This window comes from Arachis stenosperma, chromosome 9 (genome assembly GCF_014773155.1).
Source record: "Arachis stenosperma cultivar V10309 chromosome 9, arast.V10309.gnm1.PFL2, whole genome shotgun sequence".
Taxonomy (NCBI): domain Eukaryota; kingdom Viridiplantae; phylum Streptophyta; class Magnoliopsida; order Fabales; family Fabaceae; genus Arachis; species Arachis stenosperma.
In genome coordinates this window covers 155,889,560-155,915,877 of record NC_080385.1, presented here as the reverse complement: position 1 = coordinate 155,915,877, position 26,318 = coordinate 155,889,560, and the positions used below count along the sequence as shown (strand labels likewise).

Here is a 26,318-nt window from a genome sequence, read left to right as displayed (position 1 = left end):
CTAAATCAGTACAACAAAAGTTATATTTGATTTATCTGTTGGGCCTGACAGACCCAAATAAATAAAGAGATTAATATATTTAAATAAAGAGATTAATGTATTTAAAGAGCTTTTCAGCAGAGAATGACAAGTACACATACGACACATATATAGAGACTAATCAATTAACTGATGGCATTACAAATTTGCTGCTAAATCGAATACATAAATATAATAAAATATATATCAATCTTTTTATAAACAAATTATACATAAATATAATAAAATAAATTAAATACATGATTTATGAGTAGTACAAGTTATACACTAGAGACTAATAATATAAATAAATATAATTTAGTTAGTATTTATTATTTGTGTGATTAGAATATAAACTATTTTTATTAAAGTTTTATTTTTTGAATAGTACAACAGTAACATATTTAAATACAAACATAATAATTTTTATATTTAAATACTTTTTTTTAATATGAACTAGAAAAATAATAAAATTATTTTGTTCTCTAAGAATATAGAATAAAATAATTTTATACACTGTATAATAAATTTTTATATATAGAGACATTTTTAAATTAAAAATAATGATTATTAATATCAATAAATAGATATCAATAAAATTTATATATAATGAAATAGTGTTTGGTTACGCCCGGGTTTTACACTAGTGTTATTTAATCTTGTATCCAATGTGAGCCAATTTAGTATTTTATTGACTGACTGATTATTAAAGAAAGTTCAAAAACTAATATGATATCTATCTACTTATCGACTTAATATACTAAAATTGGGTTTTCTCCCAACTAATGGAAGTGAGGTGTCGATAGATCTCTCATGAATCCATTTTCCTGCCAAAATGAATGCACTATTTTCTCTTCTAAGTATTTTATAAAAATATATATTTATTATAATTATGCTATAATTAGCATTTAAGTAATAATGCATAATTATACTAATTTAGGAAAATATTTTTATTTTTAGAAAGTACTATTCTCATGTAATGAAAGCACTATTCTCTCTTCTAAAATTATTTTTAGAAAAATATCTTTATTATAATTATATTACAATTAGCATTTAATGAATAATGCATGATTATATTAATTTAGAAAAATATCTTTATTTTTAGAAAGTACTATTCTCATGTAATGAAAGCACTATTCTCTCTTTTAAAATTATTTTTAGAAATATATTTTTATTATAATAATATTACAATTAGCATTTAATAAATAATGCATGATTATACTAATTTAGAAAATATATTTATTATAATTATATAAAATAATCTACTTAATATACTAAAATTGGATTTTTCCCCAACTAATGAAAGTAAGGTGTCAATTTCTCATTAATTTATTTTCTTTTCAAAATAAAAGTACTATTCTCTCTTCTAAATTTATTTTAAAAAATATCTTTATTAGAATTATATTACAATTAGCATTTAATAAATAATGCATAAATTATACTAATTTAAAAAATATCTTAATTATAATTATATAAAAAATTAAACATAAATTTATAATTCTAATTGCTATAAATATGATACTAACGTTCATAGTGATAAATTGATATTGTAATAATTAATTTCTATATTTATTTTTGTACTACTAAAGACTATATATAGTATTTCTTTGTGGTTAGTGAGTCTAAATCTAAGAATCAAAGCATTCTTTTTTTCTAATCTGTTATTCTTCTTTGATTGGGCAATTGTTTCTAAGGAGCTTTGTAGGTCAAGTTCAAGTCATATCCCCTCCATGTTTTCTACATTTGTCCGAAAATATTCGAAGTGAAGCATATAATGAGATTGAATTTTCTCAATTTAGGTTCAATTTTGAAAAATTCGTGCCAACCTTAAAGATGTAGTTCAAAGATTGGTAATATATTTAAATTTTCTTCTCTTAAGCTTTTTGTATTAAAAATAATTTTATAACATATTGTGATTTTTTTCAGAAACTATCGGCCTTCTGGTACATTAATTCAATGCCATGAAGGAGAATAAAAGTCAATTTAATTTGACAATTTTAACAAGAAGATAGTCTAAATTTGTACGATTTCTAAGTGTTCGATCTTATGATGTTATTTCAGTTGGTTGTTACGAGAATGGCTCTAATCTATACGTATCTAAGGATTAGAATAGATTAAATATTATTTAAATAATTTAGTTCTAATATTGGTAATTGATTAAATTAGTTTTAGAAAAATTTAAATTGCTGTCTCAATTTATATATTATAACTATTCTTTTTGGATATGTTATTTTTAAACTTTTTAATATGATTTTTTTTATTTTTAAGTTTGTTTTCTTTTTTGGATATATGTATCACTTTTTTTGTATTATTTCATATTCGTAATGCAATTATTAAGAGAAATAATTCATCAATAAATTAGAATGATTAAGAGTTTAATTATATTGTGTAGATACAAGATTGATTAATTAAGATTAAGACGTGAAAAAGGAAAAAGAGTCACAACACGTGGATTTACTTTCTTACTAATATATAAAAATATGTGAAAGAAAAAAATTAAAATATCACCATTTAAAAAAAATTGTTAATCATGCATATGAAAAGAGATTGGAGAATATGTAAGGATATAAAAAATAAAAAATTATTACTCGATTGTAGAATAAAAAATAATTATATATATATATATATATAATCATAACAAAAAAAATAATTAATATATGTGACTTAAATTTTTATATGTACAATTAATATATAGGGCAATTTACGTATTTAAATAAAATCAAATAATCGTTTACCCAAATGTGCAAAACAGATAGTTGTTACGTGTTTGTGCAAATTTCGTTATTATGTAAACGGTGGGAGCCAACTACGGTTTCTCATTTGTACATAAACCGTGACTAGTAGGGACGATTTATGGAAGGAAAAGAATGGTTGTAAACCGTGGCTACCAACCACGGATTAGGAAGGGAGAGTTTAAGGCATAAACCGTGGTAGTTTTTGGCAATAAACGTAAAAATTTTAAATTTTTAAAGTTAATTTATTCTTAATTTGTGAACAAGTCCAGCAACAAAAAAGTCAATGATCCGGGTGTAGCATTATCCGGTGAATAAAAAATCTGAAAAATATTTTTAGAAAAATTTAAAATTTTAAAAAATTAAATTTTTTTTATTTTTTTAATTATAAAATTAAATATTTTTATTTAAATTTGAAAAATAAAATAAAATCCAATAATATCTAGTAAACAATAAATTTGTAAATTCATTTTTTTATATTGAATCTAAAAAAAATTTATTCTAACAGTTAAAAAATAAAAAATAACAATAATATCTAATAAATAAAAAATAAAAAATTTTAAATTTTTAAAATTAATTTATTCTTAATTTATGAACAAGTCTAGCAACAAAAAAAGTCAATAGGCCGTGTATAACATTATTTGGTGAATAAAAAATCAGAAAAATATTTTTAGAAAAATTTAAAATTTTAAAAAATTAAATTTTTTATTTTTTTAATTATAAAATTAAATATTTTTATTTAAAATAAAAAATAAAATAAAATTCAATAATATCTAATAAACAACAAATTTGTAAATTTCTTTTTTTATATTTAATCTAAAAAAAATTAATTCTAACAGTTAAAAAATAAAAAATTCCAATAATATCTAATAAACAAAAAAATAAAAAAATTTTAAAATTAATTTATTCTTAGTTTGTGAACAAGTCCAGCAACAAAAAAAAGTCAACAGTCCGGGTGTATTATTATCCGGTGAATAAAAAATAAAAAATATTTTTAGAAAAATTAAAAATTTTAAAAGATTAATTTTTATTTTTTTAATTTTTACTTTCTTAAATTATAAAATTTAATTTTTTTATTTAAAGTAGAAAATTAAAATTTAGCAATAGGACAAGAACACTCTCCTCCTCACTTGCCATTATGATAATGATCTCTCTCATGCAGCTTGAATTTCACCCACATATATATATAGATGTTTACTCCTCATAAACCGTTGTAGGCTACAAGGGTTTATGTCAATTCCCACTCCTTCATAAACCGTTGCTGGTAGCAAGGTTTTATGAAGATTTACATGCAATCATAAACCGTGGTAGGCTCCCACTGTTTATGTTCATTTTCATCCAACACGTAAACCGTTCCTGTCAGCCACGGTTTATGTACAAATGAGAAACCGTGGTTTAGGGGTGTTCGCGGTGCGGTTTGGTTCGATTTTTGAAGGAAAAGCCATCCGATCCGATCGTTTAATTATACTGCGGTTCGGTTTGGTTCGGTTTTTTTTTCAAGGTCATCCGAACCAAACCAAACCAATTAAAATCGGTTTGGTTTGGTTCGGTTTGTTCGGTTTTTTCAATCAAATAAAAAAATTCTACCATACTATTATGCAAAGTCATAACCTTGAAATCGACAAACCAAAATACACAATAGCTAACAAAGTCTTGATCTGATGAAATATAACGACAACAGAATTCAAATACAACAATTAAAGAAGTTTAATAGTTCAACAGTCAACACAACTGAAAATAAAAATAAATTGTCATTAGCAAAGTTATGGTGTCTTCTCCAACAAAATAGCTAAACTTCATAATGCAAACCAACCTGAAATTAAAAAAAAAAGTTACATAATAAGAACAACAACAACAATAATAATTATAATAATAATAATAGTATAAGGAAAACAATTCCTACCATAACAACTTAACAAGATGTATTTTAATCAGACTCAACACCAGAATCTTCTTCATTGGGATCACGAGTGGGTGCAACTTCTACAAAATATATAAAACAAGAAACAATCATAACAATTAATATATATTAATAAAAACTAGATTAAAATAAAGAAAATTATAAGTAAAAACTTAACCATACCTAATTCCAACTTCTCCAATTCCTCAATGAGTTCCTCAAGGACAAGTTTTGGAGAGTTTCGGAGCCAATTTTGGGTACAAATTAACGCTTCAGCTGTCATCGGTGTTAGAGAACTCCTATAATTATTTAACACCCTTCCTCCAGTACTAAATGCCGATTCTGAAGCAACTGTGGAAACTGGCATGGCTAAGACGTCTCTTGCAATCTGCCCAAGGATTGGAAATTAGTGAATTCACTTTCCACCAATTTAGAATGTCGAATTGCACGCCACTCTTCTCTAATGCCTCCATAAGATATAACTCCACCTCATTCTTGTTAGCACTCTCATTGAATTGCATTTCCTTCTCAAATTCCATAGCAAAAGAAGTTTCATGTGCCTCAAGCTCTTGTGTGCTAATTTCAGGAGGATCTTGCCGAGTAGACCTTTGATAGTTATCACCAAAGAGCCTGTAGCTATCAAACACCCTAAAAAGCGTCTCTTTCACCTTTGAAGTTAAGAATTCAGCATCTTCTTTTTCATACAACTTTTCAAAACTCCACTTAATCAATTGAAGCTTATACCTAGGATCAAGAACAACTGCAATGAAAATCATCATGTTTGTGTTCTTTATATTTCCCCAATACTTATCATACTTGGACTTCATTTTCTCAGCCATGCTTGAAAGTACTGTATCCAAGCTTCCCATCCAATGCTTAAGTGTAGACAATATTTTACAAAAATCATTAAAGTGTTGAGAAGATGTCACAAACGTTGAACCAGAAACTTTATTAGTAACCTCATAAAATATTTTTAAAAACTTCACAAAATGCTTTGCATTCTCCCAATCCTCAGACTTAGGAATCCCACCAGCCATCATAGCATACTCAGAATCTCTCTCCCCCAAACGTTTAAATGCCTTTTGAAACTTCAAAGCACTTTCAAGCATTAAAAAGGTAGAGTTCCACCTAGTAGGAACATCTAAATGGACAGTGCCTTTTTCCAGAATTCTAGCTTCCTTAATCATAGTTTTAAATCTCTCAGTACGACCAGGTGATGCACGCACATGCCGAACTGCATTTCTAATCTTTAAAATTGACTCATGCATTTCTCTCAACCCATCATTCACAACAAGATTTAAAATATGAGCACAACATCTAACATGTAAAAACTCTCCCCTTAATGGATGTGAGTTCCAATCCTCCATTCTATTTTTCAAGTAAGAAAGTGCAACATCATTTGAACTAGCATTATCAACAGTGATAGAAAAAACTCGGGATATCCCCCAGCTCAACAAACATCTTTCAATCTTCCTACCAATTGTTTCCCCCTTGTGATTCTTGATAGCACAAAATTCAAGATTCTTTTTGCAATTTCCAATTAGCATCAACGTAATGAGCAGTAAGGCAAAGATAGTTCAAGTTTTGCACAGATGACCAACAATCAGTTGTCAAACAAACATTTTGATTTGGTTGAGAGAAAACAGACTTCAACTTAACTTTTTCATTCAAATAAAGCTTCCAACAATCCCTAGCAACTGTGAGCCTTCCAGGAATTGGAAACTTGGGTTGCAAACAACTCGTATAATAACGAAAACCCTCCCCCTCAACATGCGAAAAAGGCAATTCATCCACAATAATCATTCTAGCAAGTGCTTGTCTACAACGATCAACATCAAATGACACGGCAGAAAGTGAACTACCTATCCCTTTCCTATCATCTTTTACCACATCTTGAAAACAAAGAATTTTTTGGGTAGGATCTAATGCCTCCTTCGGAAATTTTTTGCATTGCGACAACAAGTGATTTTTCATGTTACTAGTGCCATTTTTATGTGTATCACATGCATAACTAGCCCCACACCAATTACATTTAGCTCTAGGATACTGTGGATTACTAGTTTCATCTCTAGTGAAGTGATCCCATGTCCAAGACCTAGGCCTACAAGGTTTTCTCTTACCTTCGTCGGTCTCAGTTTCAGCGGAGTCATCAACGTGAGCTTCTTCAACAGCTCGCCTTTTCCCTCGGCCTCTACTAGCAAGATTCCTTGTGTTTCGATGAGGAGCTGGCACAGGAGGCAATGCAGTCGGAGATCTGATGCTTGTTGATTCATTCGGAATAGGAACGGGAGGCAATCCGGATTCGCCCATATTCTCACTTGAACTGGCGTCAAACTACATAAACAAATACAATAAATCAAGGCCATCAATAAATACAACAAGTTATCAACTAGCAGCAATCCAGCAATACAATAACCAGCAACTATATTAAATAGCAACTACATGTGCATTCATTCATATCAACAAGAAATAACCAGCAACTATATTAAATAACCAGCAACTATATTATCAACAAGAAATAACCAGCAACTATCCAGCAACTATATTAAGTAGCAACTACATGTGCATTCATTCATATCAACATGAAATCACCAGCAACTTTATCTAATTATATCCAATCAGATCCCACAATTTTTCTGTATATCTTCTCTTACATTCATTGTTCTCTCTCTCGTTTTGACCATTATAACCAAGGTTAGTTATTTGCAGCATATTCACATGCGTTTGTTGTATAATTTATTTTTTATTTTTATATAAATATTTTGTTATACTAAAAAGTTGAATTCAGTCTTCTCATTTAGCCATTTAGGCACTTCTGCTTTCTGCTAATATTTGTGTAGGTGTGGCTTACCTAAAAGGCAAGTACAGCGAGATTATCAGATTATCCATTAACTCCAGCAACTATATTATCAACAAGAAATAACCAGCAACTATATTATCAACAAGAAATATTAAACAGCAAATTAAACAGCAATATCTTTCTAAATGTATATTCAGACTAAGAAGTAAACAGCCACCAATAAACAGCCACCAATCATGTTGGAAGTAAACAGCCACCAAGAAGTAAACAGCCACCAATAAACAGTAAATTACCTGAATCGGTGGCTCGGGTTCCATGTTGACTTGGGAGGAAGGCTGACTGGGAGACTCGGAGGTGCTGCCGTGCTGCCGTGCTGGACTGCTGGGAGTGGGTTGAACCCAGAAACAATGCTGGCGTCGTGCTTGGGGGGATTTGGAGAAGAGAGAGCGAGAGCGACTGAGAGGTTAGGGATTTGGGGGGTTAGGGTCACAGGGTCAGGGAGACTGGGACGGCTGGGGTGGGAGGGGGGGCGCGCGGTGGGTGGCTGGGGTAGGAGGTGGGGCGTGCGGTGGGTGGTTTCGGGATTTGGAGAAGAGAGAGCGAGAGCGACTGAGAGGTTAGGGATTCGGGGGGTTAGGGTCACAGGGTCAGGGAGACTGGGACGGCTGGGGTGGGAGGGGGGGCGCGCGGTGGGTGGCTGTGGTGGTAGGCGGGCGCTCTCAGAATCGCGCAGCGCAGATTCGTTTGGGGGGTGGGGGTCTCAGGTCTGGTCTGGGGAGTGGGGGGGGGGGGTGGGGTTAGGCATTTTAGGGTTTTTTTTTCCGAACCGGTTCGGTTCGGTTCGGTTAGGGTTTTCATATTTAAAACCGAAAACCGAACCGAACCGAACAAAAAACAGCAAAATGAGTTTTTTTCGGTTTTTTCGGTTTTCGGTTATTTCGGTTCTCAGTTTTTTCGGTTCGGCTCGTCGGTTTAGTTCGGTCCGGATCGGTTTTGAACACCCCTAATTCCTACCATAACAACTTAACAAGATGTATTTTAATCAGACTCAACACCAGAATCTTCTTCATTGGGATCACGAGTGGGTGCAACTTCTACAAAATATATAAAACAAGAAACAATCATAACAATTAATATATATTAATAAAAACTAGATTAAAATAAAGAAAATTATAAGTAAAAACTTAACCATACCTAATTCCAACTTCTCCAATTCCTCAATGAGTTCCTCAAGGACAAGTTTTGGAGAGGTTCGGAGCCAATTTTGGGTACAAATTAACGCTTCAGCTGTCATCGGTGTTAGAGAACTCCTATAATTATTTAACACCCTTCCTCCAGTACTAAATGCCGATTCTGAAGCAACTGTGGAAACTGGCATGGCTAAGACGTCTCTTGCAATCTGCCCAAGGATTGGAAATTTAGTGGAATTCACTTTCCACCAATTTAGAATGTCGAATTGCACGCCACTATTCTCTAATGCCTCCATAAGATATAACTCCACCTCATTCTTGTTAGCACTCTCATTGAATTGCATTTCCTTCTCAAATTCCATAGCAAAAGAAGTTTCATGTGCCTCAAGCTCTTGTGTGCTAATTTCAGGAGGATCTTGCCGAGTAGACCTTTGATAGTTATCACCAAAGAGCCTGTAGCTATCAAACACCCTAAAAAGCGTCTCTTTCACCTTTGAAGTTAAGAATTCAGCATCTTCTTTTTCATACAACTTTTCAAAACTCCACTTAATCAATTGAAGCTTATACCTAGGATCAAGAACAACTGCAATGAAAATCATCATGTTTGTGTTCTTTATATTTCCCCAATACTTATCATACTTGGACTTCATTTTCTCAGCCATGCTTGAAAGTACTGTATCCAAGCTTCCCATCCAATGCTTAAGTGTAGACAATATTTTACAAAAATCATTAAAGTGTTGAGAAGATGTCACAAACGTTGAACCAGAAACTTTATTAGTAACCTCATAAAATATTTTTAAAAACTTCACAAATGCTTGCATTCTCCCATCCTCAGACTTAGGAATCCCCAGCCATCATAGCATACTCAGAATCTCTCTCCCCCAAACGTTTAAATGCCTTTTGAAACTTCAAAGCACTTTCAAGCATTAAAAAGGTAGAGTTCCACCTAGTAGGAACATCTAAATGGACAGTGCCTTTTTCCAGAATTCTAGCTTCCTTAATCATAGTTTTAAATCTCTCAGTACGACCAGGTGATGCACGCACATGCCGAACTGCATTTCTAATCTTTAAAATTGACTCATGCATTTCTCTCAACCCATCATTCACAACAAGATTTAAAATATGAGCACAACATCTAACATGTAAAAACTCTCCCCTTAATGGATGTGAGTTCCAATCCTCCATTCTATTTTTCAAGTAAGAAAGTGCAACATCATTTGAACTAGCATTATCAACAGTGATAGAAAAAACTCGGGATATCCCCCAGCTCAACAAACATCTTTCAATCTTCCTACCAATTGTTTCCCCCTTGTGATTCTTGATAGCACAAAAATTCAAGATTCTTTTTTGCAATTTCCAATTAGCATCAACGTAATGAGCAGTAAGGCAAAGATAGTTCAAGTTTTGCACAGATGACCAACAATCAGTTGTCAAACAAACATTTTGATTTGGTTGAGAGAAAACAGACTTCAACTTAACTTTTTCATTCAAATAAAGCTTCCAACAATCCCTAGCAACTGTGAGCCTTCCAGGAATTGGAAACTTGGGTTGCAAACAACTCGTATAATAACGAAAACCCTCCCCCTCAACATGCGAAAAAGGCAATTCATCCACAATAATCATTCTAGCAAGTGCTTGTCTACAACGATCAACATCAAATGACACGGCAGAAAGTGAACTACCTATCCCTTTCCTATCATCTTTTACCACATCTTGAAAACAAAGAATTTTTTGGGTAGGATCTAATGCCTCCTTCGGAAATTTTTTGTATTGCGACAACAAGTGATTTTTCATGTTACTAGTGCCATTTTTATGTGTATCACATGCATAACTAGCCCCACACCAATTACATTTAGCTCTAGGATACTGTGGATTACTAGTTTCATCTCTAGTGAAGTGATCCCATGTCCAAGACCTAGGCCTACAAGGTTTTCTCTTACCTTCGTCGGTCTCAGTTTCAGCGGAGTCATCAACGTGAGCTTCTTCAACAGCTCGCCTTTTCCCTCGGCCTCTACTAGCAAGATTCCTTGTGTTTCGATGAGGAGCTGGCACAGGAGGCAATGCAGTCGGAGATCTGATGCTTGTTGATTCATTCGGAATAGGAACGGGAGGCAATCCGGATTCGCCCATATTCTCACTTGAACTGGCGTCAAACTACATAAACAAATACAATAAATCAAGGCCATCAATAAATACAACAAGTTATCAACTAGCAGCAATCCAGCAATACAATAACCAGCAACTATATTAAATAGCAACTACATGTGCATTCATTCATATCAACAAGAAATAACCAGCAACTATATTAAATAACCAGCAACTATATTATCAACAAGAAATAACCAGCAACTATCCAGCAACTATATTAAGTAGCAACTACATGTGCATTCATTCATATCAACATGAATCACCAGCAACTTTATCTAATTATATCCAATCAGATCCCACATTTTTCTGTATATCTTCTCTTACATTCATTGTTCTCTCTCGTTTGACCATTATAACCAAGGTTAGTTATTTGCAGCATATTCACATGCGTTTGTTGTATAATTTATTTTTTTTTTATAAATATTTTGTTATACTAAAAAGTTGAATTCAGTCTTCTCATTTAGCCATTTAGGCACTTCTGCTTTCTGCTAATATTTGTGTAGGTGTGGCTTACCTAAAAGGCAAGTACAGCGAGATTATCAGATTATCCATTAACTCCAGCAACTATATTATCAACAAGAATAACCAGCAACTATATTATCACAGAAATATTAAACAGCAAATTAAACAGCAATATCTTTCTAAATGTATATTCAGACTAAGAAGTAAACAGCCACCAATAAACAGCCACCAATCATGTTGGAAGTAAACAGCCACCAAGAAGTAAACAGCCACCAATAAACAGTAAATTACCTGAATCGGTGGCTCGGGTTCCATGTTGACTTGGGAGGAAGGCTGACTGGGAGACTCGGAGGTGCTGCCGTGCTGCCGTGCTGGACTGCTGGGAGTGGGTTGAACCCAGAAACAATGCTGGCGTCGTGCTTGGGGGGATTTGGAGAAGAGAGAGCGAGAGCGACTGAGAGGTTAGGGATTTGGGGGGTTAGGGTCACAGGGTCAGGGAGACTGGGACGGCTGGGGGGAGGGGGGGCGCGCGGTGGGTGGCTGGGGTAGGAGGTGGGGCGTGCGGTGGGTGGTTTCGGGATTTGGAGAAGAGAGAGCGAGAGCGACTGAGAGGTTAGGGATTCGGGGGGTTAGGGTCACAGGGTCAGGGAGACTGGGACGGCTGGGGTGGGAGGGGGGCGCGCGTGGGGGCTGTGGTGGTAGGCGGCGCTCTCAGAATCGCGCAGCGCAGATTCGTTTGGGGGGTGGGGGTCTCAGGTCTGGTCTGGGGAGTGGGGGGGTGGGGGTGGGGTTAGGCATTTTAGGGTTTTTTTTCCGAACCGGTTCGGTTCGGTTCGGTTAGGGTTTTCATATTTAAAACCGAAAACCGAACCGAACCGAACAAAAAACAGCAAAATGAGTTTTTTTCGGTTTTTTCGGTTTTCGGTTATTTCGGTTCTCAGTTTTTTCGGTTCGGCTCGTCGGTTTAGTTCGGTCCGGATCGGTTTTGAACACCCCTACCGTGGTTGGCTCCCACGGTTTATATAATAACGAAATTTGCACAAACACGTAACAATGATCTGTTTTGCACATTTAGGTAAAGGATTCATACATTTTATTTAAATACGTAAATTGCCCTAATTTTTATATGTTTAATAACTACATTCAAGTTAATATATTTAATATTATATTTAAAAAAACACGAACAATGTACATCATATTATTTATTTATTAATTAAATTATTACAATTTAAATTAATTTTAATAGAATAATTTAAAATTATAATTTCAATTATTACACTTGTTTAGATCTAAATTTCAGAGAGACCAGAGAGACTAACACAAGCACACGCCAAGATAGAATGACAAAACAAACAAGATCTGGATTTGAATTTTGAACTTTCAACAAGGATGAAAATGTGTAAGATAAGCCTCGGCAAGCATTTGACCCAATTGAACTTGAGCCTCCGTAGTTAGGTGAAGATTATCTTCCTTCAACTGCAATCCCTTGGCGTCGACGCACATCACATTCGAAATATCAATCGCCTTTTGTGCCTCTCTCACTTTCTCCATGTACTCAGATCCCGAAGCTATTGCAACCTGTATCCAAAGCCCGCATCATTTTCTATTTTTATTTGCCAGACACACTACTCTACAAGAAAAAAGGGCAAGATGGGAATTTACGAAACCTGAATGATTGGAAGAGAAGGGAGATTAAGGTCTTGACGAACGTTTTGGATGAGATTCTCCATATTGACCTTGTAAGCCTCAGCGTCTTCCTCACTTGACGTGTCGCTCTCTCCTTGGTACCACAACAACGCTTTGATCGCACTCTTATCATCTTCCTTCACGCTCTCCTTCGCTCTCTTCACCATGTTCTCGTACAATTCTTCACCACGCGCCCACTCCTTTATGGCCGTGCCCCCCACTGCGCACGGCACCAATCCCAAAGGGGAGTCCACGCGCCGTCGCACAGCGTTCGCGAAGCTCATGCCGGGACCCACCCCGCATACTTTTTTGGTGTCGATGTCGGCGTGGAGGGGCTCGTGTGCTTGTTCCCATCGGAGGGCGGCGCTGAGGCGGTGGGTGGAAGGGTCAGAGCTGCACTCCGGCGGTACCACGCCGTCCCAGTGCTGTGTCGTCCGTTTTAGGTGGTGGTCGTAGGTCTTGATGACGCCTCCGCGACCGGCCATGTTGCTCTGGCCGGATAGAATGAAGATGTGCATTTAGCGTGGGTTGAGGTTGGGATCTGTATTGGATTCTATTCTTCCATTGTTACCTGTGAGTGTAAGTTTTGTTCTCAAGTCTTAACCCAATATGAAGAAGGTTCTGAAGCTTGCCTTGCACACAAGTCAAACCCATAACGAAACTCTCTTCAGTAATTAAATGAGTGGGCCTAATGGTTATCCGTTTTTGTTGGTTGGGTGGACTTATTCAACTGCATAGGCCCAAGAAAATCATAGGCCGTTCTTCCACAATTACAATGATCTCCAATGAGTTCTTCATATACTAGCAGAAGTTATCACTACAATAAAGAGGCAATAAAGTAACAATTAGATGGGTAATCGTTCATGCCATACTTCAAAATATATTGAGCTACATACAACATGAGCAGCATAGAAGGAAGAGTAATCAAGCTGAATAGACCAGGAGAGCTGGGATACAAGAAAGATTGTCTAAATGTAGTGGGCAAGATAATAAGTGACAAAGAGATAAGCTTCAAAACATGTAAGAATGCCTTACTAGAAATGTGGGAAAACCCACAAGGAGTTGCATTTATTGATATTGGTTCAAAGAAGATGTTGTTCAATTTTAAAGATAGGAAGAAAGGACTACAGATTATGCAGAACGGGCCATGAAATGTTAGAGGAAATATGGTCAACCTTAGACTATGGAAAGAGGGTGAATCTGTATTCGAGGTAGATCATGACTTCATGAAATTCTGGATCCAAATACATGGCATTCCGCTCGACTACATGGATAAAGAGACAGGTGCGCGCATAGGAGAAATGTTGGGAGTATTAGCTGAGGCGGAGGACCCAAAACTAGATGGCATTCTGAGGAGATCATATCTGAGAATCAGGGTCAGCATAGACATCACCAAGGCATTACCCACAGGCTTATGGTTAGACAGGGAGGAGCTGCCTCCTTTATGGGTCTTTTTCAGGTATGAAAGGTTGCTGGACAGTTACTGCTTCAATTGTGGAATTTTAGGGCATAAAAGAAGACTTGCAAGAATCCAACAGCAATGGCATGCTGGGATCTGACCAAGAAGAGGTATGCGCCAGGTCTGGGAGTGGGTCATGGACGACCAGGTTCAACCTCAGGGGGAGAAAGCTCAAAACAACAATGTTGGAGTGAGGAGGGAGAGGAGTGGGCGCGTGAGCAACAGAACCGGGAAAGGGAGAGTGGGGAGAAGCAAAGCTCGGAAGAGAGCATGATAAGGGAGGAACAGGCGTTTCAGTAGAAAATCAGAGAGGAGAGTGTCTGGAAAAACCAAACTGAGAGAGAAGAAGAAATGGCGGAGGCAGAAGAGCAAGTAGAGAAAGTACAAAAAATCCCTGATTTTCAGGGAATTAGGAATACACAAACTACCCTAAAAGCTGCCTATAAATTTAAAAGCCTCATTGAGGAGATAAGGGAGAGGAAAAATGAATGGGCCAATTACAATAAGGCCCAGAAGGGAGGGAAAATGATTAAAGAGCAAAGGTCAGGAAGGGAAGGCCCAACAAAGGAAAATAGGGCTAATACAGGGGCAAATATTTAACATAGAGAGAAGGTAGAAAGAAATGGGCTGAAACAACATATAATAGAGGAAAGGGAAGTGAATAGCTACAGCATAGTGAAAGGGAAGTTGGGCCTGGAGAATGAAGCAGGGAAAGAAACTATAGGCCAGGAATTAAAAAGGCTGATGTTAGCAAAACACAAGGGCAAACAAATGTGTGATGGCAGAATGGGAGGGAACGAAAATCCAGCCTTACTGAAAGATAAAAAGGAACAAACAAAACAAAAGAAACCTCCAAAAGAAAGGCAGAAGAGAGATCATAACTCCGAGGATCAGCATGCTCACTTGGGGGGGGGGAATGACTACTACGTTGAGTTTGCAAGTGATGAAGATCAGGAGGAAGAAAAGGAAGCACAGGCAGATTGGGAAACACAGTTAGCTAAGAAGCTGGAAATAAAACTGAATTTAAAAAGGAAAAGAGAACTCTTACAGGTGCCTTTGCTAACAGATACGGAATGGAAGGAGGAGAGTAAGGATAATGAGGCCAAGAAAGTGAGGAACAGCAATGCGTCTTGGGATTCAGGGGAGTATCAACTAGTAACACATGACTCTGAAATTCGCAAGAAGGGACAAATGGCTGAGGAGGCGGGCCTTAACATGCCCCAACCTCAGCCATGAGTATAATCAGCTGGAATTGTCGGAGAATAGCGACTGCCCCGACAATCTCTAAGTTATACAATCTATGTAAAAAAGTAAAGCCGCTTATAGTATTCCTTATGGAAACTAGGGCCAGTAGGGACATAATGAATGGGATAAAAAGGAAGTTGAAGTTTGATAACATGTTTTGTGTAGAATTCCGGGGCTTGTCCGGTAGACTATGTCTCTTATGGAAATCTAATGCAAATATTAATGTTTATGAATGGTGTGATAACTATATTAAAGCTAATATTAACATTAATAATGATCTGAATTGGCAGGGTATTTTTGTGTATGAAAATCCTGTTTTTCAAAAGTAGAGGAAACTATGGCGGGAGCTTACGGTAAGTAATATAAGCAAGGAAGAACCTCAAGCTTATTTGGGGGACTTCAATGACATAATAAGTCAAGAAGAAAATGTAGATATTCTTCCACAACCAAAAATCTGTTTGGAAACGTTTAGAAGATTCCTAGATGATAATGATTTGATGGATGTTGATCTTAAAGGAAGTAAATACACCTGGTTCAGTAATCCTAGAAACAATTTCATAACTAGGGAAAGACTAGACAGGGTGTTAGTGAATTGGAAATGGTTACAGATATACCAGAACGTTAGTTTAAAAGCAGCACCGGCTATAAGCTCGGATCATTGTGCGCTTATTTTGGAAACTCAACCAAAAGGTAGGATAAAAAAAGAATTCAGGTTTGAGGTGTTTTGGGCTGAGCATGAGGAGTGCAAAAAGGTGATCAAGAAGGGTTGGCATCAGGATGAGAGAAACAGAAATTGTTAGGGCAAATTCATAAGGAAGAGGAACAGATGCATAAGGGAGCTGAAGGAATGGAGCATAAGGAAGTTCAAGAGAGCAGATATAGAACTAGAAAGAAAGAAATCAGAGTTACATCATATCCAAGAGGCTGATTTGACGGAAAGAGATCAAAGAAGAGAGAGGGAATTGAAGAACCAAATAGCAGAACTTTGGAAACAAGAGGAGAAATATTGGGGGCAAAGATCAAGACTGAAATGGATAAAATGGGGGGATAAAAACATAGCATTTTTCCATGCAACAACCATTCAAAGAAGAATTAGGAACAAAATTGACAAAGTGATAGATGAAACAGGTCAGTGGATACAAGGAGAGGCAGACATAATGAGGTTAGTGGAAAGGTACTATACTAAGTTATTCTCCTCCAAAGGGGATAGAAACCTGGAAGATTGCGTAAGAGACATACCAAGGAGAGTTACCAGAGAGATGAATGAGGAACTGATGGCAAAAATTAATGATGAGGAAATAAGGGAGGCAGCTTTCAGTATGGAGGATTGAAAGCTCCGAGGTCAGACGGTTTAAATGAGTTATTTTTCCAACAACACTGGGAGATCCTAAGTAAAGAAGTTTGTGCAGTAGTGAAGCAAATCTTCGAAGAAGGTTTCATACCTGGGGATCTAGGTAGGGAGGTTAAGGAAAATGCTTGATAAAATCATATCTCCAGTTCAGAGTGCCTTTGTCAAAGAAAGACTCATACAAGATAATATAATTATTGTGCAGGAAGCTTTCCATATGTTAAAAAGAAAAGGAAACTCGGGAAGCAAGGACCTAGCCATGAAATTGGACATGAATAAGGCCTACGACAGATTGGAATGGAAATTTCCGCAGAGGGTTATGGAAGAATTTGGCTTCAGCAATGAATGGGTGAGGTTGGTTATGAACTGCGTAAAAAGTGCCACTTACAGATTTAAAATAAAAGGGAAGCTATCCAAGAGGATCACCCCCAAAGAGGCCTTAGACAGGGAGACCCCTTATCACCCTACCTTTTTATCTTGGCAGCTGAAAGCTTCACTATTCTTATGGAAAAGGCAATGAGGGATAAGCTGATTTCTGGAATAAGACTAGCCCCATCAGCACCGGTCATTTCTCACATGTTATTCGCTGATGATTGCATAATTTTTGCAGGAGCGGAAGAGGAGGAGATATTTTAACTCATTCAGATTTTAAACAAATACACTGAGGCATCAGGGCAAAGAATCAATACGGAAAAATCCGGGGTAATCTTTGGGAGCCAAGTTTCTATACAGAAGAGGGTGAATATATAAGAGATTACAGAAATGGCGTCATGGGAGGAGTCAGGAAGATACTTAGGGTTGCCTGCGAGATGGGGAAGATCCAAAATAGGGCGCTGGAATGGATAAAGGAGAAAATATTTGACAAGATGCAAGGGTGGAAAGAGAGGCTTTTAAATCAAGCTGGAAAGGAGATTTTGATAAAAGTAGTAATTCAAGCGATCCCGGCTTTTGCTATGAACGTCATCAAGTTTCCTAAATCCTTCTGCAAAGAAATTGAGGCTGCAACAGCGAGGTTTTGGTGGGAAAACAACGGGAAGGCTAAAAGCATTCATTGGAAAAGCTGGAAAAAATTGACCAAGTGCAAAACAGATGAAGGCTTGGGTTTTAAGGATTTAGAGTGCCAAAACATCGTGCACCTAGCGAAACAAGCTTGGAGACTACTAAAAGAGGAGGAAACCATTTGGGTGAAGACCCTAAAGGCAATTTATTATCCAAATTGTAGCATGTGGGAAGCGAGAGAAGGAAGGAACGCATCATGGATATGGAAGAGCTTGTTGGAGGGAAGGGATTTCCTAAGAAGGAAGGGTAGATGGAACATAGGGAGCGGAACAGAGATATATTTGGGAGGATAATTGGGTGGCTGGAATAGGAAAGATGAGGAGATGTGGAGAAGACCAAATCAGAAAAGTGAGCGAAATAATAAAGCAGGGGGAGGGCTGGGATGAGAACAGAATTAAGGAGTTATTTCCGGGGAACATAGTGGGATTGATTATCAGAACACCTATCAGCCTGATTAACAAGAAAGATAATCTGATCTGGCCATACCGAGTCGAGGGACAGTACTCAGTGAAATCAGGCTACCGGGCTGCAAAAGAGGAGAAAGATGCAAAAGAAGAGACAAAATTTAACAGAGCTTCGTCAAGTCAGAACTGCAGAGAGGTTTGGGGGACTATATGGAGACTACCAGTGCCACAAAAGATTAGAATGTTCTTATGGAAAGCTGTGGAGGGAATTCTGCCAGTAAATAGTAATTTGTTTAAGCGCAAATGTGCAGTCAAGCCTTCATGTAGCATATCCCAGGATGAGAATGAAACTGTTGAACATGCTTTACTTTTATATCCGTGGACGAGAGCAGTTTGGTTCGGAGCGAGCATTTAAATAGCACCTACAAACTATAATGTGGCATCGTTTGGAAAATGGATAATGGATACACTCCAGAAAATAAAAAGTGAGACGGGGAGGGATCATGAAAGAATTTTATGTAATCTGGGGTGTGTATGTTGGTATATATGGAAGGCAAGGAACCAATACATATTCCAGCAAACAAAAATCAATCCAGAACAGGTAATAATTAATGCAGAATGTCTAGCAGCAGAATTCTACAACACAAGAAGAAGAAGCAGCACAAATCATAATACAAGCAGAGGCAAGATTGGTGATAGGAAGAGAATCACTTAGAGACCACCGCCACAAGATAGGTTGAAGGTCAATACGGACGCGGCTTTCCAAAGGGATACAGGCAAGGCAGCCTCAGCAGTCGTCGTTAGGAACTGGCAGGTAAGATCATCACTGGGACTACATCAAAATTTATCATAACTTTAGCACTAGCAGCAGAAGCTCAGGCATACAGAGAAGCTCTCATTCTCATCAAGAATCAACAAATAGGAAACTATATTATTGAAACAGATTGTTTACATTTGGTTCAAGCCGTTAAGGCGAGAACGCCTATAGCAGAAGTGGACGCAATCCTCAAAGACATTCTACAACTGCCGGAAAAGGCGCCAGATGTGGGAGCTACCTGGACTCCAAGGGAAGGCAACACAGTAGCTCACCAACTGGCAGCGATGGCAGTGGAAAATGTTCTAAGGAGCCAGTGGACATTCAACGCTCCCAATCTTGTAAGAAATACAATCAGAACAGAAGCCAGATTTGCAATACTTCAGCATAATCAACGGATGCAAAATCAAATTAATGGGACTCTAATCTCAACCGACCATCAAAGAATACAAACAGAGGAGGACTTACCTGAGAGAGTGGGAAACTGGGACATGTAAGAAGCTGAAGGGGGAGAGCAGCATCAACCTAGTGCGTCACGGCGGCTAAATATAGAGAGGAGCAACCGTATCGGCGAATCTTGGAGAGCGGGTCGAGTGGGGAGCATCGAGGGTCATGGTCCTATGCGGGATGCCTCGAGGCAGAGGAACGCAGCGGCAGAGACATACCGGCCAGAAGCTCTAGGGAGGACGCATGATCAGCGGCGTCAAAACAGGCTGAGGAGGAGAACGGTGTTGGAGGAGATCTCAGAACGTCTCTCTACAGAGTGGAACTAAAGACACCAATCGGAAAGGATGCTTCAGCTAACAGATCTATGCATCAGGTCGGCCTGGCAATGAAGGATCCGGCGGCAACAGCAACATCAAACACAGAGCAACGCAAGGAGGAAGACCATAGTGTTAGAATCAGGCACTAAGAAAAGTGGGTATTGGGGCGGATCGGGTTCTGATTGTGTGATAGGGTCAGACATCCAGCCCATGACCCCTGTCCAAAAAAAAAAAAAACTCCTCTCCGGATTAAATATATATTTTACGCTCCCCTGCACAAAACTCCTGCCATCGATCATCATCACCTACACAAGAACACAAGGAAAAGAACGGCCCAGCCCATTGCAAAAATAAACAACATGGGTTAGCCCAAACAAAACTAATCAACTGTATACAAAAACAAAAAGCCTAACCAACTTGCCATCAGCATTCAGCAACGTGCTGACTTGTCCCCATCAAAGTAAAGGATTTTAAATATAATTTATAACCATCAAGCAAGATCCTTGTACTGGTGAAGATAAACGTGACTTATAGTTATAACTCTAAAGGGTCTTTCATTTACTATTTCTCCGTATACATGCATTGAAAAATGAAGCATATTCCCATACACTAAAATTAACTATTAAAATTAATTATTAATATAAAATATATATTAAAATATAAATATATATTAAAAATAAATTAAATTACATATATTTATATACAAATATATTAAAAAAAACTAGACAACTAACAAAAATATAAGCCAAAACTCTTTTTTTATTTTGAAATTTAAAAAATAGAGTTGTAGGGGTTGGATTTTTTTTAATAAACAGGTTTTGTAATTAATTTACCAGAATTAGCTTCGGTCCTAATTAATTTTTTAGTGGAACTTAGTAACTGATTTTAATGTATAAATATAATTTTTTAAAAAATATATAAATAAAGAAAGAACTTTTTCCATCCTTAATCCCTTTCAAATCTATTAAAATAGTTGTTTCTGATTTAATGTTGTTTAATAGGCACGCATGATGATCTAAACAGCATAAAACTATAAACTTTAGGAAAGCTTTAAACAAAAGTAGCGATTACAGAGTTCACATTATAAAAAGACTTGGATCCACGCATCATCAAACATTTGTGTAGCAGAAATCAGATGCACCGAACCCCACACATAAATCCGTCATAATAACCAAACCATATATGTATGTAGGACCAAACAGTCAGCATCTGCTGCGCAAGCTTTATTACTAATAGTCAGCAACACCGACCATTGGTCTCCGTGAAAAAGCTCATTACACAGACAAGGATTTGATTCGATTCGATTCAGTGGTCAATGTTACAATCATCGTCACTTTCCCTCCATAAACTAATTAATACTGCTAATCAAATCAACAAAAGCAGAGGAAAAAAGCTAACAATAGAGTGAGTTTAATTTGTAGCAGATGAAGGGATCTTGTCCAAGATATGCAGAGCCTCTTTCATAGAGGGTCTCTTGTGTGGGGCAACTGAGGTACAACTAAGCCCCAACTTGAAGCACGTCAAGATAGCAGTCTCTCTTCCAGCCACGTCAGACTTGATTGCCACGTCGGCCATCCTCAACAACACCCGGTTCTTCTCCTCTTCCACCGAACCCGGTCCAACTCCAAACCACTGCTCTAACTCCCGGTCTGAAACAATCCTCCCACTGAGGAGCTCAAGTAGAACCATTCCAAACGAGTACACGTCCCACTTGGGGTTCGGCCTAATGTTTTGAAGCGACTCTGGTGCTTGATACGCCATTGGAGTCCCACTAATGGATGATGATGTTCCAAGCATTGTTGTTGTTGTTGTTGTTGCAGCATAGGGGCTTGAACCAATGGTTGCACTTTCTTGCTGCTGTTGAAGTAAGTTCCTAGCTGAACCGTTTGCTCTATGGTTAATGTTGTGGTGGTTCAAGATGAGCCGGTCTAGCCCAAAATCACAGATGATTGGTTCCATCTCAGAGTTTAACAAAATGTTGCTGGGTTTGATGTTGCCATGCACGTGTTTCTTCTCGTGAATGAACGCTAACCCTCGCGCAACCCCTTTTGCTATCTTTAACCGAATTTCCAATCCCAAGTTCAAGGGTGATGATGAACCTCCTCTTCCTAAATTATTAAATATGAATTAATTAAAAATTAATAAATAATAATTTAGTCAAACATATCAAATCGTGTGTTAGAACTTACTCGGACCGATGGAAGCGAGGGTGGTATTAGAAACATAGTCGGAGACAAGAAGCTTCTCGTCTTTGGCCCAGCTGAAGGCGCGAAGCCGAAGCAAATTTGGGTGGCGAAGCTTGGCAATGGCTCTTACTTGGTTCTCGAAGTCCTTCATCCTCTCAATTCCACACTCACCGATTCTTCGAACGGCGAAGATTCTTCCATCTTCAAGAACTGCCTTGTACACTATGCTGCTGCCACCACTGTTTCCCAATATATACGCCGATGCCTTCAGGAGATTCTCCAGATCAAGCTTTGTCTCTCCGTCCACCGTCACAAGACTCCCTCCTTTCGCAACCTTGTTGTTTTCTGAGTTCTCCTGCTCACTCTCTGAGCTTGTTGATTCTTCTGATGAGGTCGCTTCTTCTTTCATTGTTAGGCATGAGCAGGGGAGTGATGATGTTGTTTTCGCGTCATTCTCGTGGTTTTGTTTTGTGATGATTATTTCGTCTTTGTTTACGCTGTTGCTGGTTGGTTTTGGATCCCTTTTCTTTCTCTTTTGGTAGACCAAGAGAATGATCAATGCAAGAACGGCCATGCCAGCTAAGTCTCCAACAACAATGGCGGCTATGGTTGCAGGTTTTAGGCCACTCGGTGATACGTTATTGCTTCCTCCTGTTGCGTTTGTTGGTGGTGTTGTGTCGATTGTTTTTGGTATGGCTGCAATTGCAGGTGAAGATGTAGTTGCATTGGTTGGAGGATCAGAGAGTGTAGAAGGAATGGAACACAGAATCTTGAGAGGCTTCCCGCATAGATCAGCATTCCCAGATAGAGATTCGGTTTTCTGGTTGAGTAAAGCAGAAGAATCTGGTATTGGACCTGTGAGGTTGTTGAATGAGAGATCAATAGTGGCGTTTCCAGGAATATGCCTTGCAAATGTTTGTGGAATGGTCCCTGAAACCTTGTTGTAAGAGAGGTTCAAGTACCTCAAGTTTTCCCCACCAAACTCATTTGGTAGAGAACCGTTGAGCAGATTTGATGAAAGATCCAAAACCTCGGTGAAGTTGAAACCACTTGGGACCCTTCCTGAGAAGTAGTTACTCTTGAGTGAAACAGTTGTTAGGTTCTGCAAAGAAGTCAGGGTTTCTGGGATTGAACCACCAAAGGCATTGTCAGAGAGATTGAGAACTTGAAGGCTTGTTAATTTGCCAATGAGCTCTGCTAACTCTCCTGAGATGACATTGTTTGAGAGAGAAAGAACTTGAAGCTGTGAAGAGTTGAAGATGGAATTTGGCAGTGAACCATTGAGGAGGTTGTGGGAGAGATCAAGGTGGCGTAGGTATTGGATCATGCCTAGCTCTTCAGCAATGGAACCAAGAAGCTGGCTATGGGGAAGGTTCAAGCTTGTGACTCTCAGAAAATCCGGGGTACCTGGTGTTCCAATTTCTGTGCATGTGATTCCATTCCATGAACATGGAGTTACATCATCGTAGTTCCATGTATCTAAGACTGATAAAGGGTCACTGAGGATAGAGTACTTGAAGTGAAGCAAGAGAATCCCGTCAGAGTTAAGAGCAAGTACTGATGATTGAAGCACAACAAGAAAAAGAAGAACAACAAAAGATGAGACACTCCACCACAAATGGAGAATGTTAGAGGTAAGGTTCATGATTCCTTGAAAAAACACAACATGTTTGCAACTACAAGTTCATAGTGTAGAAAAAGAGCTCCAGGAGCCAAGGGTGAAGTGCAAGAGACAAAGAAGAAAAAAAGGAGGAGGAGATAGTAACCAACTACAAGCTGTTTGTTTTGTTCACCAAATCAATGATCACTTTAACTCAGTTAACACAAAAACCCCTGTAGAGAGCAGCTAAGATGTGTTGTGTTATGTTATGAGTATGGTAGACAAAAGAGGTTGTAAGAAAATCAAAAAATGATTAAATTCTGTACTAAGAAAATAAAGGAGGGATTGGATTGAGATGTAGAACAGTAGAAGGAAAGTGGTTGGCTGGTAGCAGAGAAAATTAAGATAATTCTCTTGTTCTGTGTAGTTGATATCTAACGAACTGAACCTAACCAAAGTAAAGATTAATAAAAGGTCTTTAAGAAAGTGAGTTAATTGGTACTGCTGTGCTCTCTCTCTCTCTCTCTTTCTCTCTCTCTCTCTCTCTCTGTCACATATTGAAAACTATAATTTTTCTTAGACATAATTGGCAAAAATGGAGCAGAGAGGAATCTAACTTGGTACTACAGGACACCCGAGTGAGTTGGAGCCCATAACTTGTTGCAGAGTCCACCACTTCACCCCCGTGAATTTGGTATAACCTATACACGAAAAAAAAAAATGAAATGAAAATCAATAGTTAATCATTACTGCTTTGATTTTTAGGAAAGTGATTCAATTACATTATTCTTTACATCCTCCTTTATATTAGTTTTTTTTTTAAAATACTACATGTATATCAACATTTACTAAAATCAAATATTAATATATTTATATATAAATATATATGTAGTTTAATTTATTTTTAATGTGTATTTATATTCTAATATATATTTATATTAATGACTAATTTTAATATATACATATAATTATAATTTTTTTTATATATAAATTTGTATGACTTAGACGTTAACATGATGAGAAAACTCTTACTTTTGGGAGTTGGATTAGGTCTATTTGCTTTTGATATGGTATTAAGCCATTATTTAGATGTCTATCATGCAAATTTTATACTTCTCTAAGTCCTTGTATATTTTGAGTGTGATAAAAGGTAATAGACTTGCACACTATTTAAAAGTAAGATGTCAATAACCTTGAACAATTGCAGCATATAAAAAAAATAGAGACAACAAACTAAAGTTGCAAGTTGCAACAACAGTTTGGTGATTCAACTCCAAGCAAAATACAAGTCATATGAAATGTTGGAGTCCTGAATATCTATACTTCTTCGTAAATATAATTTATATACTTTTTTTGTATAGTTTAAGATTTTAGAATAAATAATTTCATATAATTTTTAAAAGCAGAAATTATTTTTAATATGGAAAAAGAGATGGTGTTTTGGTTGAATATTGATATTTAAAGTGTATTACAGTATTGTGGAAATCATGCAACACGGCCCCCACGTGATGCAACACGCTCCCCACGTGTTTTTCAGAATGTTACCATATGTCCAACAGGCTCCCCACGTGTTGCAACATGCCCCCACATGTTGACTTCTCTTCTACAAAATCCACCCATCTGTAATTACACCAAATAATCTCATTTTCCAAAAAAACACCAAAATTTTTTCCAAGCAAAAAAAATCAGCCTTTTAAAAGAGCATATGGACAGAAGTTGAAGTCATAGAATTTGAGCGGAGTAAGTGGGGGGCCTCTTATTTTGTTTCGCTTGCCTCATGCATATTGAGTGCGGTATCATCTACGTTTAGTTCCTATCAATATCAAATACAACAACTGTGGACATGGACGGATTCAAAGGGGGGCAAGTAGTGGCCTTGCCCCCCAACAAATTTTAAAAGCTCATATACTATTATAATAGATATTTTGTATAGAATAAAATTTAATAATATAGTGATAGTAAAAAAAGTTATTATTCTTATTAATGAGCTATAGTTTAAATGGCATAGTCTCTTCATACTCAATTAAGCTCGTAGGTTCAAGTCTCTTTATTTTTGGTAAAAAAAAAGAGTTATTCTTTATGTAATAGGGTTTAAATTTTTCTACATATATTTATATTATTTGTATTTTTTTTAATTCGAATTTTTTTACATTTTTCTTAACACATTTATAATCATATAAAAATACTTTAATATTATTATAATATTATTTTTTTAATTTTATTTAGTTTTTATTCTTTTTAATTAATTTTTACCCTATTATTATATAAAACACTTTAATATATTTTAAATTCACGTAACAAAATTGTTAGTGTAATTAACTTATATTATTTTATGTTATATTTCTTAATGATATAAAACATAAAAATATAACTTACTGTCACATAAATATTTAATATAGTAAATTAATTAACAAAATATTTAAAAATATAATTTTATATTTTATTTATTAGATATAAAACTATAAAAAATTATGAAAAAATTATAAAAACTGAGATAATTTTT

The 26,318-nt window shown here is 36.6% G+C and overlaps 2 protein-coding genes across 2 annotated transcripts; both read right to left on the bottom strand.

The window, feature by feature from the left end:
• Nucleotides 1–12,483: 12,483 nt before the first annotated feature.
• On the bottom strand, nucleotides 12,484–13,569 carry LOC130947882 (probable carbohydrate esterase At4g34215). Its single transcript, XM_057876598.1, has 2 exons — nucleotides 12,918–13,569; nucleotides 12,484–12,828 (listed from the first exon to the last, which is right to left on the bottom strand). The coding sequence occupies exons 1-2, from the start codon at nucleotides 13,452–13,454 to the stop codon at nucleotides 12,631–12,633; spliced, it is 735 nt and encodes a 244-aa protein (XP_057732581.1). The 5' UTR covers nucleotides 13,455–13,569; the 3' UTR covers nucleotides 12,484–12,630.
• Nucleotides 13,570–21,191: 7,622 nt separating this feature from the next.
• LOC130951446 (receptor protein kinase-like protein At4g34220) lies at nucleotides 21,192–24,458 on the bottom strand. The gene is made up of 2 exons (XM_057880096.1): nucleotides 22,219–24,458; nucleotides 21,192–22,137 (listed from the first exon to the last, which is right to left on the bottom strand). Exons 1-2 carry the CDS (start codon nucleotides 23,858–23,860, stop codon nucleotides 21,440–21,442), a joined length of 2,340 nt encoding a protein of 779 aa, XP_057736079.1. The 5' UTR covers nucleotides 23,861–24,458; the 3' UTR covers nucleotides 21,192–21,439.
• Between the last annotated feature and the right edge of the window lie 1,860 nt (nucleotides 24,459–26,318).